This window comes from Taudactylus pleione, unplaced genomic scaffold, assembly GCF_031769625.1.
Source record: "Taudactylus pleione unplaced genomic scaffold, aTauple2 ptg000916l, whole genome shotgun sequence".
Classification (NCBI taxonomy): Eukaryota; Metazoa; Chordata; class Amphibia; order Anura; family Myobatrachidae; genus Taudactylus; species Taudactylus pleione.
This window is the reverse complement of record NW_028285317.1, coordinates 2,804,215-2,820,865: the sequence shown is the minus strand read 5'-3', so window position 1 is coordinate 2,820,865 and position 16,651 is coordinate 2,804,215. Positions and strand designations below refer to the sequence as shown.

The following is a 16,651-nucleotide window of genomic DNA, read 5'->3' as shown; positions in this document are numbered from 1 at the left end:
GTCATACCGCTGCCCTTACCGCTCCCCGGAGCAGCCTCAGGATGCTCTGGGCATAGCAGTAATCACCGGCAATTGTTGCCCTGCCCCTATGTGACATCACACGGAGGGGGAGTGGCCTGCACAGGGCCTGCAAATAGTGTTATATATATCAAAATGACCCTGGGCATAAGAAAGGTTCCCCACCCCTGTTGTAGATACTGGGAAATCTCAGACTGAGTAATAAAACAAGTACCACCCCCCAGCAAGTGGCGCGCCTAGGCATGTGCCTAATGGGAAAATTCATCACTGCCAATGTGTGAAGTGGAATGTTAGTGGGATATTTATCAAACAAAAAACAGTACCAGGGTAGAATTTGCAATCAGAGTTTAGCTTTCATTTATATAGTACATTCCTATAAAATGAGAGCTAGAATCTGATTGGCTGGTCAGGGTATCTGCTCCACTTGTCCTCTTTAGGTTGTTTGATAAATCTGAGAAGTATCAGAGAATCAGTGGATGGGAGGTCAGCCTGTCCTGCTTTCTTTGATATCTATCTCTATTGTATTAATAGGTACTAGCTTGGGACTGTTCTAGTTAAGCACAGTCCAAACTTTGCTCATAATATAAATAATGGCAAAGTGCAAAGCAATATGTAATATATGAGTTATACATTAATTCATTGTGAAAGGGACACATTGTTTGCTTAGTTTAGAAAACCGTCATGTGTGTTTATTATCAATTTATATGGTGGCCACAGTCACAAAAAGTAACAACTGAATAGAAATAGCATTAGAAATATTACTTAAGCAATGCCTTAGTTTCCAGGTTTCTGAGTCCTAATACCATTTGTATTGCTACTACGGTCCAAATACAAAATACAAATTTTCTGTGAAAAACGGTCGTGGGAAGAGAATCGTATTTTGATGTCTTGACAGAAAATGTTTTGTTACTGGCGCCAAAATTACAAACGGTCGTAGCATTTATAAATGTCACATTCTTGAAATCAGTTGTTAGGCAAAATTGTTAGACAATTATTGTTGACACTATAATGTCATGTTTGTGAATGAGGTACACTATAGTAAAATTAGTAAAGCTAAATGTATTTAAAGATAAACCAAATAGACAGATTATAGCAGCGTTGAGAAGAAAAGCAGAAAGCAGCAAGCAACAGCAAAACAACCATTCTTTGACCGCCTTTGGTTCCATACTTTCATGTATCTTAATTCAACCAAACGTGTTCTTTAATCTCCATATATTCATTTGTCCTCATTATTTGTATTGTGTATCTGCATTATCATTCTTTTAAGGCATCCCTAAATATTATCTGCAATGTGTATTCATGAGCATTTGTTCCAGTGAGATTCAGAGTTGGCATTTTCCTCAGGAATTTGCACCTAAATTGATGAAACATTACGGCATGGAAAGATTATTCAAGATATCTGATTTTTAGGCATGGGAATATTAATTAATCTCTCTGATTTCTAGGGTCTGATAAATCATAACTTGTCATCTTTTTTAAAATGTATTTTAGGTAGATAGAGATACATACCCAATGCTCCTTCACCAGGTAAATAAAATATAAATATTCCAGACGGATATATATAACACAAACCTAATGGAAGTCAATCGTTATCCAGTAGAATGAATAGGGGTGTTGCGCCAATGGTTCCAAGTTAACCTTCAATGCCAGACTTCACCTTATTCGTCTTTAAAATTCTATCATCAGGGCCTCCAAATAAAATGACAGGAGAAACATCCCATGACGTAAAATCATATTGCAAATTTAATTCACATACAACCATAAAAAAGCACAGGTAAAAGTGGCTGCGTACCGCAGTTAGCTTTTTAAGAAAGGCACATGTACAAGCATAAGGGGTGAAAACAGTAACCCAAGTGTATTTCACCTTCCTCCTGGTCATAACAGTTCCTTTCCAAGGTCCCTGCTGGCACCAGTTTCCTTTTTGAACCAGCAGCGCCTTTCAACAAGAGTGTCTTTATCAAGGTGTACCTGTGTATCTCATAAATGAAGCCTATTATTTATTTATTAACAGTTTCTTATATAGCGCAGCAAATTCCGTTGCACTTTCAATTTGAAACAACATTAATAGAACAAGACTGGGTTGTAAGAGACAGACATAAAGGCAAGAGGGCCATGCTCGCAAGCTTACAATCTATAGATATATATCCATTAATAACCACTCCCCCTTACTTGGCTGTGGGGGGGGGGGGGTGGAGAAAATATTTAGGTTTCAATAGCTGCTTATACCTCCCTAGACCACTTCTACGACATGCAGTCAACGGTGAGTAATCCCCAAATTAAAATTCAGTGCATTCATACAATTTAATTGTAATTCTCATAGAACACTTTCTTACGTTCCACTCTGGGGATGCACGCTGCTTCTGCCAGCTCCTTCCTGTTGCGGACCCAGAAGTGACTTCTATGCATTCCACCTTCTGGAACACATAACTCACTTCATGCCATTCTGTGCATGGTCCCGCATACAGATCCAAGTGTAGTGGGGTAAGTGCAGAAGAGGCGGCCCGGCGTTCCTCTATGTGGAACGCATAACTATTCTAGCATTCCTTGCATGCGTCCCGACTTCATATAGCTGTATTGAAGCTGTAGAAATCATAAATATAAATGGGGTGGTGACAATATAATGGAATTACATTATGGGTGTGTACATTGATCATCTTATTAAAGAGCCATGATGATCAAAATAAAACAATACATCTACCAGCACCCTCCAACATTCCTTCCTCACTCAGCGGGTCCCCTAGTGTGAGGGTGAATGTTGGAAGTTTGCAGATTTACAGAAACACCCAATCACTTCACCCATTAAAATGTAAAATAAACATGTACAAAGGCAGGTGAATAGTACATAGTATAAAACACATATTAAAACAAATAAATAAAACATTGCATAATTTAAAACATTTTATAAAAAACATTTAATCCTGTGTTTAATAGAGGGTGCTGATAAGGGTGGTGGTGGGGGGGTTTGATTATGGACACGGTAAAATATAATCAAGAGAATTTACGTCAGTTAAACGATAAAACTACTTATACATTGCTAAGGGGAAACCCCACTGTCAGAATTGAAAGTAATTTGATAAGTATGTTGTCTAAACATAAAACCATGGGTACTATCACCCCTCAAGTATGGAAATACTTGATCAAAGAACAACCTGTCCTACCAGTAATTTGCATTCTCAATAGATTCACAAAGATTTAGTTAACCCCCCAAGACGCCCTATTATCGCGAGGACCAGTTCTATATCTTCTAACCTTTCTCACTATATAGATTTCCAACTCCAACCTGAGGTTATAAAACTTAAATCATTATATGTCAAGAATACAATTGATGTTATCAAGAGATTAGGGGATACTGAAATTTCTGAAAATTATTTTTTAGTGACTTCAGAAGTGATTTCATTATATTCAATTACTGATCATGAATTAGGAATAAAAGCCATTGAATAAATTTTTAATAAGAGAAATGGATATTTTGATCAGAAAAAACTTGATTTTATCAAAGAAGCTATTTTATTTATTTTAAATAATAACTTCTTTTGGTTTGAGGGACAATACTATTTAGAAAAGAAGGGTAAAGCTATGGGCACCCGTTTTTCACCAGCCTATGCAAATATATCCATGGGCTGGAGGGAGGACCTTTTTATTTGGAATAATAATTCATACATCGATTTTATGTTACTGTGGATTTGTTTTATCGATGATATATTTTTTATTTGGAGTGGGAATGTGGAGGACTTAAACTGTTTTCGTGAGGATCTTAATATTAATAATTTTAACATCTTACTCACTTTTAAGAGTCTAGAAGAAGTCAGTTTTTTAGATCTTACTATTTATAAAGAGGAAAGTAAATTACTGACAAGAAATGTTTGTAAACCCACAGATAGTAACTCCTACATTAGTATTAACAGTCATCATCACCCTAGGTAGCTTAAGAATATTCCAAAAGGTCAGATCCAGAGAGTATGGTGGAACTGTACTGATGAAAGGGTTTTTATGCTTGTATGTAAATTAAATGTTTAAGTAAAGGTAATAAAACAGATTTTTTTTTATAAGGGGTATGAGATAATGTTAAGCCACCAGTTTTTCCTTTTATGACCACTTTTAATAAGCAATACAGATGTTTAGAACATATCTTTAAAAAACATTGGTATATCTTGATGCAAGACCCTATCATGAAAGATATCATTCCTCAAAAACCAAGTTTTACCTATTGGAGGGCCCCTAACCTCAAAAGGCGATTGGCAAAAAGTGCCATTCCCGAGAAGAGGACAGGGAGAATTAAAACTAAAGGGTTCCATCGTTGTGGCACATGTGTAATGTGTATTTCACACACTAACCAGCCCACTAAAATTGAAGAATTCCAATCGAGTTCCACTAAGCAGGAATTGAAGATACAAGAATTTATTACTTGTAGTATTAAGAACTGTATATACCTCAAAGAGTGCATATACGGCCTCAGCATATGTGGGAAATCCTCAAGAACTTTAATATAAAGTAGGGCTGAACACCTGCATAATATTAAGAAAGGTTTTATCCTCTCGTCCCATTTTAGAACTACTGTTTTTTATAAAATGTTTTTATTTATAAACTGTTTTTATTTATTTGTTTTAATATGTGTTTTATACTACGTACTGTTCACCTGCCTGTTTACACGTCTAATTTACATTTTAATGGGTGAAGTGATTGGGTGTTTCTGTTGTAAATCTACAGACTTCCAACATTCACCCTCACACTAGGGGACCCGCTGAGTCAGGAAGGAATGTTGGAGGGTGCTGGTAGATGTATTGTTTTATTTTGATTACCATGACTCTTTAATAAGATGATCAGTGTACACACCCATAATGTAATTTCTTTATATTGTCAGCACCCCATTTATAATTATGATTTCTCCAGCATAGATAATTTATTCACATGCAGAACGGTATTTGCATGCGCCATGTACCATATCCATAACGGCTTCAATACAGCCATATGAAGCCAGGACCTATGCGAGGAATGGTAGACTAGTTATGCGTTCCACATAGAGGAACGCCGGGCCGCCTCTTCTGCATACGCTATGAGTCACCGCCCCACTACACGTGGATCTGTATGCGGGACCATGCTCAGAACAGCATGAAGTGAGTCATGCGCTCCAGAAGGTGGAACTCATAGACATCACTACCAGGTCCAGCACAGGAAGGAGCTGGCGGAAGCAGCGTGCGTCCCCAGAGTGGAACGCAAAGACCGTGTTCTATGAGAATTGAAACATTTTCGGCCTACTAAATTGTATGAATGCTTTGAATTTTAATTTGGGGATTACTCACCAATGACTGCATGTCTTAGAAGTGATCTAGGGAGGTATAAGCAGCTAATGAACTCTAAATGTTTTCTCCACCCCCACAGCCAGGAGTGGTTATTCATGGATATATAAGCTTAATTTATTAGATACACAGGTACACCTTGATAAAGACACTCTTGTTGAAACGTGCTGGTGCCAGCAGTGACCTTGGAAGGGAGCTGTTACGACCAGGAGGAAGGTGAAATACATGCAGGTTATTTTTTTAACCCCTTATGCTTGTACAGGTGCCTTCCTTCAAAGGCTAAAGGGCTTATTCAGACCCGCTCGCAAGATGCGATCGCTTGCTGGCAAAAAGGGGACAGATATTGTAATGAAGTGCTCGCACTGCGTCGTGTAAGGATGCCCACTATGTTTTAGCGAGCTACGGCAAAGTGCGCTGACAAGTGCCTAAAGACGCCCCCTTGCCTCTCGCAACAGACGTCATCACCGGGAAATGTAGGATTAATCGGGACCATCGAGAGCCATCAGAGCTGCTCGCAGCCCTTGTGGTTGCCTTAGCCTGCCATATGCACTGCGATCAGTGCGGCCTGAAATACATGCAGGTGATGTGTACAATGACGCTACTTTGCTAATTATGCACGCCCTTTAAACGGCGTTTGGGCTGCCTGACACGCCTGCGTTCGCACATCCACTCCCCCGTTCACAAGCACCTTCTCCTGTTACCACCCACAAACGGCACTATCTGTCACTCAAAGCAGCGACCTGATAGTTGGCTTACGAGCAACCAAAATCAGATCGCAACGAATGACTTGAGCGCGTGCACTGCGAATTATACGCATGCACAGATGTGCGAAAATCGATCCGAGCGAGCGGGTCTGAATGAGCTCCTAACTGCGGTACACAGCCACTTTTACCTGTGTTTTTTTTTATGTTTGTATATGAAATGAATTAAATTGCAATATGATTTTACGCTATGAGATGTCGCTCCTGGAGGCCCTGATGATAGGATTCTAAAGACGAATAAGGTGAAGTCTGGCATTGAAGGTTAACGCGGAACCATTGCATCAACGCCCCTATTCATTCTACTGGATAACAATTGACTTCCATTTGGTTTGTGATATATAAACCAGTGACATTGAGAAAGTCTGGAATATTTATATTTTATTAACCCTGGCGGGGGAGCGCTTGATAGTCTTATTGTCAGTCATTTTTCGGTGATTGGTGACTATCACATTATTGAGCTGCACCTCACTGTGTGGAGCGCAGGTGACCAAACCTTTTTGTTTCCTTAGTGATACATACCCCACTTTAACTTGCTGTAGAACAAAAAATAAATTGTTATTGATACAATGTCGATTTTAAGGTATCATCATTTGTCAGGGTCAAACATCATCATTTGTCAGAATCAACTAAATGTGTAAAGAAATGAGTGACACATGATGTGAGATGTGATGAGCGAACAGGAACAAGTAATAAGGGACAAATTTTGAGGTATGAATATGAGGGACAACTTATGAAGAACTCCCAATAACTCAGAATGATGAGTGATGTATGATGCTGTGTATTTTGCCAGTTAATATATCACAAACCAACTTCAATGTTAAGAGACAAATGTGCAGTTTGTTTCAGTATATTGCCAAATAAAATGGATTTGTTACTATTTATGAAGCACCAACACGTTACGTGGCGCTGTGCATGGCGATAAAAATAAATTAAATCCAGTGACATGAAACAGGAGTTAAATATGGTATTGCCCCTGGGGTAAAGATAGAGGGCCTGATTCAGACCCGCTTGCTAGTAAGTGGCCGCTCGTTGCAGACGATGTTCGCTAATGTGCGTCTGCGTGTAGTTCGCAGTGCGCGTGCGCAAACTAGTACGAGCGATCGGAATGTGCTCGCTCGCCCTGCCAAGACAGCCCAGTGGAGTGAGTGACAGGAGAGGCCGTTTGTGGGTGGTTTCACGGGATCACGGCAGTAGTAACGGGGGAGTGGAGTTGCAGACGCAGGCGTGCCAGAGTGTTTCAATGCCGTTTCAGAGGCGTGCATAATTAACAGGCAGCATCACATTACACGTCACCTGGTTGATTTTGACAATGATCTGCTCTCAGTGCTTTCGGTAGGGTACAGTCATCCGCAAGTGCTGCGGTCTGATCTGATGGTTCCCGAAGTACCGATGGTTGTATATACTTCCTGGAGATGAGGTACGCTAGAGGGCGGCTAAGGACAGGCTGTTGGGCATCTAGAAACACAAAGTGATCGCTCACCAAGACATAGTGGGCATGCTTATGCCTTGCCGAGTGAGTTCCTGCCTTGACGTCACTTAGTTGAATTTCCATACGCTGGGAGCGAGCGGCCGCATCTTGCGAGCGGGTCTGAATCAGGCCCAGAGTGTTTATCACTCAGGATAAAGACTCAGATTGGCACCCATCCCCCAAAACCCACGACGGTCGCCACACTGCATCATTAACCTAGAGCAGGCGCCCCATCGTATCAATACCCCAGACTGGACACCCCACTGCATCATGACCCCAGACAGAGCACCACAGCACCTCATAACCTCAGACAGATCACCACAGCACTTCATAACCTCAGACTGAGCACTACTGCACTTCATAACCTCAGACTGAGCACCTCATTATTTCAAACCAGACAAACCACAAAATCATTACATAGACAACCGGCCTGCATCTAGCCTGAGCAAGTCATTCCTCACAGCCTGTGTAGCCTGCCCCATGTTAAAGGCCATATCATTATGTTCCAGCCCAGTATCAATGTCCATCTGCATTTCACAGAGAAATAGGCAGTCCTTAACAGAACCCAGCTGGGCTCTCATAGCAGTTCCAACACATCCATGTACATTGGTGCACACTATGCCCTGCTCAACCAGTACCAACACCTCTGTGTATTTTATTGCATGCTATGCGTTGTACAAACAGTGCCAATGCATCTGTGACCAACGGGCTTGCAATGAGACCCTTGTGGTAGGTTCTCGTCTGCCGCAAGCCCTGGAGTGCTTTTGGCTCTATCAGAGCCAAAAGCACTCCCACTGACATCACTAGTGATGTCAGTGGGGCCGGCCCCAGATGGGCAGCCACGCCCCCGGCACGCCCACCAAAGGGGGCATGCTGTCAATCACCATCGACAGCACGCCCCCTTTGGTGTGAGACCCATAACGATGGCTTGGCCGTCGTTATTCGGGTCTCGTGCATGCGCACGACGGAGCGGCTAGGAAAATGGTCGCGATGGTCAAGACCATCGCGACCATCGGGCTTGCGACGAGACCCTTGTGGTAGGGTCTCGTGGCCGCAAGCCCCAGAGAGATTTCGGCTCTAACAGAGCCGAAATCTCTCCCACTGACCTCACTCGTGAAGTCAGTGGGGCGGCCCCCAAACGGAGGCGTTCACATGGGAACGCCTCAGTTTGGGCAGCCACTCCCCCGGCCCGCCCACCAAAGGGGGTGTGCTGTCACTCAACATCGACAGCATGCCCCCTTTTTTGCGAGACCCGGAGCGACGGCGTGCCCATCGATATCCGGGTCTCGCGCATGCGCACGATGGAGCCAGCCCAGAGCTAGTTATTGTCCTCTGTGCAGTTTGTAACCACAGATGCAGCACTAGTTCATAGCTATGGGTGGCCAGTTACCATAGACACAGCACTAGGTCCTGGCTATGGGTGGCCAGTTACCATAGACACAGCACTAGTTCCTGGCTCTGGGCAGTTGGTAACCACAGACACAGTGCTAGTTCTTGGCTCTGGGCAGTTGGTAACCACAGGCACAGCACTAGTTCCTGGCTCTGTGCAGTTGGTAACCACAGACACTGTGCTAGGTCCTGGCTCTGGAAATTTGGTGATTAAGGGGCCTATTTTTTATATTTGCATAAAAAGCTTGGTTACATGCCTATGATACATACAATGTATCATGCCTCAGATGCTGGTACAAGGGCTATGGAAAGAGTCGGTCTCTGCAAAATTTTGCTACGTTGTAGCCTTTAGGCTACATTGGCTAACGCAATCTAATCTTTTCGGACCTTGGAAAATGGGTCCTTTATGCAGTCCCCATAGACAGTTAGGAGCAGTGGCGGCTCCAGGGGTGAGGCTGCAGCGCAGTCAAAAATGTAAATAGGGGAGCCACACCATCTGCCAGTGAGTCCCAGCCATCTATGTTTGGCAGCGTGTGAAATGGCAGTTGGTGTGGCTCCCCTATTTGAAATTTGGACTACGCTGCAGCCCCACCTCTGGAGCCGCCACTGCTTAGGAGTATTTATTTTGTGACACTTAACAGGGGGTACCCACCTGCTAAATAACCCCATACAAAAAAATGTGACAACCCTCTAAAAAAAGAATTTTCTGCAGATTGTCCACATTGTTTAGTATGATGAACTGCACTTTATTCTGGCTGCAGGCAGCTGGCGAGAGGGCCAGATTAACAATGGGGCAGATGGAGCTACAGCTCCAGGCCTCCACATAAAATAGGCCCTGTCAGGACAACATGATGTTGACTGGCCATCTGCTCTCCACACAGTCAGCCATAAATCATAAGTAGTAAAATTGTATTTCTATTTACCTCACAAAATTAAGCATTTTTTTTTCTTTTACATATTTAGGGAGTCATTGGGACTGAGGGCCTGATTCAGAGCTGCTCGTAAGCGGCGGCTCGTTCGCTCCGAGCGATGTTCGCATAACTGCGCATGCGTATGGGTCGTAATGCGCATGCACCAACCAGTCAGTGTGGTCGGAAAATATGTGTTCGCAAAATAGCGATTGCCTGCTAATTTGAGTGACAGGATGAGGCATTTGTGGGTGGTAACAGGGGAAGGTGCTTGAAAACGGGGAGTGGAGATCCGAACGCAGGCGTGCCAAACGGGTGTTTTAAGGGTGTGCATAATTAACAAAGCAGCGTCATCGACCACATCACTTGGTTGTTTCTTAGCCTGAACTGTTCGCATGATTGCGGTAGGAAAATCCAACCACAAGCACTGCGAGCAGTTCAGACGCCTTTCGATGTACTCGATTAATCTAATAAATAGCGGACATGACGTATGATGCGAGCGGCCAGGGGGCGTCTATACAAAATAGCGAGCGCATGTTTCGTTCGCTCGCTCAGACATAGAGGCATCAACAAGCCGCAAAGAGCGAGTGCTCAATTTAAATTGCCGGCCCCTTTTTCTGAACGAGCGAGCGCAAATAGCGTCCGGCTCTGAATCAGGCCCTGAGAGTATAGGGGGTGTACACACCCACATGGCACTGGCCACACCCACTCAGCACTGGTCACACCTCCTCTCTTTTGATTATAGGCCCTTGGTCATTTTCAGCTTCAAGCCCATGTAGCCCTCAATCCGGCCTTGGCTGGTGATGACAGGCACTTGATAATTACAGGTGCATGAACTAGTTCCTTGCTCAAGGCAGATGATTATAACAGGCATTGTGCTACTTTCTGGCTCCTCCTAATTATGAGCATTAATAGTAAAAGATAACATGCCATGTACGTTTCCAATACAGAAGACAATCAGAGAACAACTTACTGCATGATCTGCATATCCTGTAATGTTACTGGATCATATAAACCCTATACTATATGGGTGAATGTGAGGCACTTATTGCTCCTCACTCATCACATTTTATGCGTCACTCCTCAAAAGTCTTCTCATTCCGTATCACACACTGGTTTAATGCTGATGTATGGTGAAGGTTGTCTGTGACAAATCATAGTGTCCAGTCTGATTCTGATGTTTGACCCTAATAATTGATGATGTCCTAAAGTGGACTTATGGAGCATATTTATTCTTAATTGGGAAATGGTCCCAATCATTATAATTTCTTATCAATGCTTATTGTGGTATTATGGGGTAGATGTACGAAGGCTTGGAGACCGATCATGTGGCGAGAAATAAAGAACCAACCAATCACCGCCTAACTGTCATTTTACAGGCTATTTTTGAAAAATTACAGTTAGGAGCTGATTGGTTGGTACTTTATCTCTCTTTACTTTATCTCTCTCTAAGGGTTCGTACATCTACCCCTAAGTATTGTGGGAAAGTATCAATATTTACCTGTCGGGATACAAAAGGAGTCCCTCTCTGCGATGTGTAACAAATAAAATGATGACTCATTCAATCTTTGTACTACCGGGTTCGGACCTCAGCCGCGCTACTGCTCATGCACGGTCATCAGACTGCACATGGGTACGGGAGATTACCGGAGATGGATCCTACAGATCCCTCTCCAAGAAAATGTTGCATTATCTATCAGGACATTGGGCCTGATTCAGACCCACTCGTGAGTGCTATGCGCTCGCGAGGGGGTCGATGTTGGGCCGCTGCGCATGCGCACACTGGAGCCAGCTCCGTCGTGCGCATGCACGAGACCTGGCTAGCGACGGGCGCTCCGTCGCTACGGGTCTCGCACCAAAGCGGGGCAGCTATCGATTTTGATTGACAGCTTGCCCCATTTTGGAGACAGACAGGGGGGGTGGCTGGCCAAACGGAGGCGTTCCCGGAGGAACGCCTGCCGTTTGGGGGCAGCCCCACTAACATCACTCTAATAGAGCCAAAAGCTCACTGGGGCTTGCGGGAACGAGACCCTACCACAAGAGTCTCATCGCAAGCCCCGATGGTCGCAATGGTCGAGACCATCGTGACCATCACCTGGCCGCTCACAATAGCTGTGGGTGGTCACCCACAGCTAAGCGAGCGGCCAGGAGGCCGCACGAAAAAAAAAAAAAACACCCTGATTCAGAGCAAGCGCTCTTTCAGAGCGTCCGGCTCTGAATCAGGCCCATAGTTTGGGGATTGGTAATTTAGCAATTTAGCAGTAAAAATCTCAGATATCTGAGGCGGCCCCCATACATACATTCAGGGGATGCTTAATATTTGCAGGGGGGCCTGATAACGGCTATTGGGAGATTTCCTGCAAAATTCCTTTAATAAATATGTCCCTATGTTTTGGAGTCCAGTATTTTCAAATATAGTACCAGAAACATTTCAGTGAAAAATAGACAAAATCTTACAATATTTTCTATCCCTAGCAGTGGATCTATTCAGAGCCATATTAACAATGGGGCGGATGGAGCTCCAGCTCCAGGTCTCCATATAAAAATAGGCCCATGATCATGGCAGCAGCATGATGACCAGCTGCCTAGCTGGCACACAATCGGCCATAAATCACAAGTATTAAAATAGCTTTTGTAGTTTTCTCCATTAATGATGTAACTTTTCTATTTTGATATATATTTAATGAGACATTGGAGCTGATAGTGTAGGGGTGTACAGGCCCACATGGCACTGGCCACACCCACACAGCACTGGTCACACCCATGTGGCTCTGGCCACACCCACACAGCACTGGCCACACCCACACAGCACTGGTCACAGCTCCACTTCTCACAATAGGCCATTAAACATTTTCAGCTCCAGCCCATGTGGTCCTTAATCCGGCCTTGGATCGATCAATTTGCTTGAATAAATGCACTCAAACACACACACATAGGGCAGAAGGATAAGGTGAAAGTGCTAAGTCAGGGAAAACAAGTCATTCCTGTACCCAATGATGCATATAAGGGAGAGCAGAAGCAGGGCTGTAACTAGGGGTGTGCAAGCCATGCTGTCACACAGGACGCAGGGCCCTGGGGGCTGCACCATCGCTGTAGCACGGCACCTTCTTTCGGCTTGCAGGGTGACTGGAACAGCACCCTGTAGCCTGTGGAGCTGCCTGGAGCTTTCTTAGGATGCTCCAGGCAGTGCTCGACTTCCTAGAGCAAGGGTGGGGAACCTTTTTTCCGCCGAGGGCCATTTTGATATATGTATAACATTATTTGCGGGCCCGGTACAGGCCACACCCCCTCCATGTGATGTCACATGGGGCGGGGCCACAATCAATGGTGATTACAGCAATGCCCGGAGCATCCTGAGAATGCTCCGGGAGCTGTAAGGCATACATGCCGATGTTTCACTCCCTCCTTCCGGGAGGGAGCTGTCGGGCTTTCTCGGCGGGGGGCAGGTCGCGGTGAAAAGGGGCGTGGCCCGGCGGTGACGTGCATTTTGGGGCGGAGCATGGGGGCGTGTCATCGTGATCGCGTCACCGCGGCTCCGCCTCCTCTTTGCAATGCTGGTTTTAAAGGCATTGTGAGGCAGGGGGCGGGGCCGTGATGACGCGATTCAGCGCAAATCGCGTCACTGGCCCCTCCGCTGCCGGGATTTTTATAGTAAGTGCAGGGGGGGCGGACGTGTCGCTGATCGCGGGAGGCTTGCCTGCTCTCCCGGGAGGTCGGGAGCGGCACCCGATTTTCGGGAGGCTCCCGACCAAATCGGGAGGATAGGCAAGTATGCTGTAAGGGCAGCGATGTGACCGTCTGAAGTGTCATAAGGACGCTCCTGGTGGCACTGCTGCATAGATTCTGGCTGCAGGGTGTCATTCTAGGCACCCTGCTAGCCAGATGAGGCTAGCAGAAAAAAGCTCTGGGGCCAGACCAAATGATTCCGGGGGCCTTATACGGCCCCAGGCCTCAGGTTCCCCATCCCTGTCCTAGAGCAAGCATCCCCACCCCCTAGGCGTGACGTCTGGGGTTTAGGGGCGGCCCGACATGGGGCGGCATAGAGCCCTGTTCCGGCCCTGAGCAGAAGGGAGCAACAAGGGCCCCTTATGGTTGTATTGGTGTGTAAGAAATATATAATGTTACTAGCAGACAGGTCACTATCACAAAAACAACAAAAATCTATATTTTCACATTAGTTTTAGTATACAACAAAACTAAAAGAAAAAAAAATATTTCTCTTAGTAGAAGATCAAACATCTGATATTAGGAAGCTCTCGGGGGCCAATCGAATTAGCCGCGAGTCCCGTCACGGCGCCAGTTACGGTAGCCTAAATCCACTTAAAACTGCTCGCAGCTCAAATATGAGCGAATTCTGCGAGATGTGGCGCCATTGTAGGTATATTAATGGTATGGCAACAGCAACTCTGCTCCCTTTGCAGCTAATTGGATTCCCCCTTAATGCTAGATTTACTAGGGAGCTGGTAGTCATAACTGCCGATCATCGGTGGCTTAAAACGGCAATAGAAATACAGTAAACGGTAAACATGTCTGGTTTAGCATTTCTTCCTGTTGCCATTTTAAAGCTGATGATCGGCATCTTTTCTGGTTCTTAATAAACATACCCCCTACATTGGTTTGAGAACTTAACCTACAATTGCTATTGATCCAGCATTTAAAGATGGGTACACACCTGAACGACGATGCGACCCCGTTTGTGGCGAGATATGTAATGATACATCGCGCAGCTGTACACACATTGCAAGATCCGCCGTATGTCGGCGCAATGTATCATTCTTTACTTGCTGCATGTAGCTACACCACATCGTCCATTGAAATATTCCATTGGACATGGAACACATCCAATTGAACGATTCAATAACCGGCGACCGGGAACTCAAGATCAGGCATACACGCTATACGATGTGTAGATGTATTATAGCGGCACTTAACGTGCCGAGATGTATAAACATCTCATCGGCCGGAGAGGGGGAGCGTTAACTCCCCCCTCCGGCGCTACCCGCTAGAGACAGCAGCGCATCAGCCTAGTGCTGATGCGCTGCGTCTCTCTCCCGGCTGGCTCCACTGAGCCAAGTATCGCGAGATCCCCGCGTGGAGCCCTGGAGCCGGCAGCCGCCGCAGCAGGGACAGCGCTGTCCCTGCTGTGGGGATAGGCTAGCGCCAGGCTGTAGCTGTCGATAACGGCAGCTACAGCCGGCCGAACGGTCATGCGTTATGACCGTTCGTACATAGCCCTGCCGTCGGCGCTGCTATCTTGTAGATAGCAGCGCCGATAATGACAGGGGCGCATAGCCCAGACCCCCGATCATACATCGGGGAGAAGCGGTATCAGCGCACATAACGTGCGCTGATACCGTTTCTGGGCTTCGTACATCTCCCCAATTGTATGGTGTGTACCCAGCTTCAGTTCACTGATCTGGAATAAAACTTTGAATGTCTGTTTAAATAATCTCTCCTAGACATAAGAAAGTACAATAAGTACTGAGCTGTAGGTATAACCAGATAAGCCTAACAGTAGCCAAACAAAATATGGATTCCTGTGAGCTGGCAATCTGCTAATGACAAAAATATCGTTGTCTTATACTGGCTGCTGAAATATAATTCCATCCCTCAATATATGCACTAGATAATAATGGTCTGGCTCATTGACAAATGCCTTTATCTAGGAAATGATCTTATTCCGCACGTGCTAGGGTAGAGATACTTGAGTTGATTAGACAGGAACACCTTATAGCCAAAGGAAACCTGACAGTACCATCCACCCATCCACCCATCCACCCATCCATCCATCCATCCATCCATCTATCCATTCATTCATTCATTCATTCATTCATTCATTCATTCATTCATTCATTCATTCATTCCACCATTCTTTCTTTCATTCTAAGCAGCTTTGTGGGTTCCATTACTCTCAGTCAGGATGGAATAGTCTGCAGAGCATCATTTCCGCCATGACGGTAAATACTGATGTACATTACTGTTGCTTTCCAGTACTTACAGCAGCATTTATGGCCCATGTAGATCCCATCATTCACCTTGAGCTTAAGAAGTGCTTTGAATATCAATGCTATTATTTAATTCATACATTTTGTTTTGTTTCTAGGGAAAAGAGAAACATGCAAACACCAGAGTAAGTGTCTTCTCTGTTACCTTGTCATATAATCCTCACCTCGCTGTAGCTGGCCATGCCTCACTCATGTGTCTCATGCTCCCCATCAACATCCACTCATCAACTCTTCTAGTGAACGCTGCTAGTAGATTATGTAGGCTTAGTAGGTGTGTGGTGATAACACAAAGACAGTGATGTCCATGGTACTGTATGGAAACCATCAGACAGGTGTCTTCTCTTAGCTTTGGCTGGGTAAAAGCAGGAAGTGTGCTGCAGCTCCCTGTGTTATTTCTAGTTATCTCATGAACCTGACAATGGGCCCGATTCATTACTGATCGCTATTACGATGGCAACTGCGATTACTCACGCAGGTCCACTGCGAAAATATGCCAATCTTTGCAATCGCAATGCCGTCGCAGCCCAACATAAGGACGCCCACATCCCCGTACTCACATCCGTAATACTTAGCAAAATGGCGAAGCCATCGGTAACATCGAATATCAAACGCACTGACACGCCTGCATTTCGCCGACCGCCCCCCCGTCACCACCCACAAATGCTGACTTCCTGCCAATCACTCTGCCATGGGTCTGCGTAGACGCTGCGATCGCAGTGTGATCGCAGTGAGCCCTTCACGCACGTGCATTGCGATGCATATGCATGCGCAGAATGTAACAATCGGCCGTCTGCGTGCGTATTTG

At 45.1% G+C, this 16,651-nt stretch overlaps 1 protein-coding gene across 6 annotated transcripts in view; it reads left to right on the top strand.

The window, feature by feature from the left end:
* SGCE (sarcoglycan epsilon) overlaps positions 1–16,651 on the top strand; it is a 128,295-nt gene that overhangs the window by 79,495 nt on the left and 32,149 nt on the right. For 4 of the 6 annotated variants that reach the window (XM_088459609.1, XM_088459612.1, XM_088459608.1 and 1 more), the window contains one exon: positions 15,945–15,971. The exons of the other annotated variants lie outside the window; for them this stretch is intronic. In XM_088459609.1, coding sequence (XP_088315735.1) covers positions 15,945–15,971 — 27 coding nt within the window. The remainder of the gene's footprint in view (positions 1–15,944; positions 15,972–16,651) is intronic. 6 annotated transcript variants of the gene reach the window in all.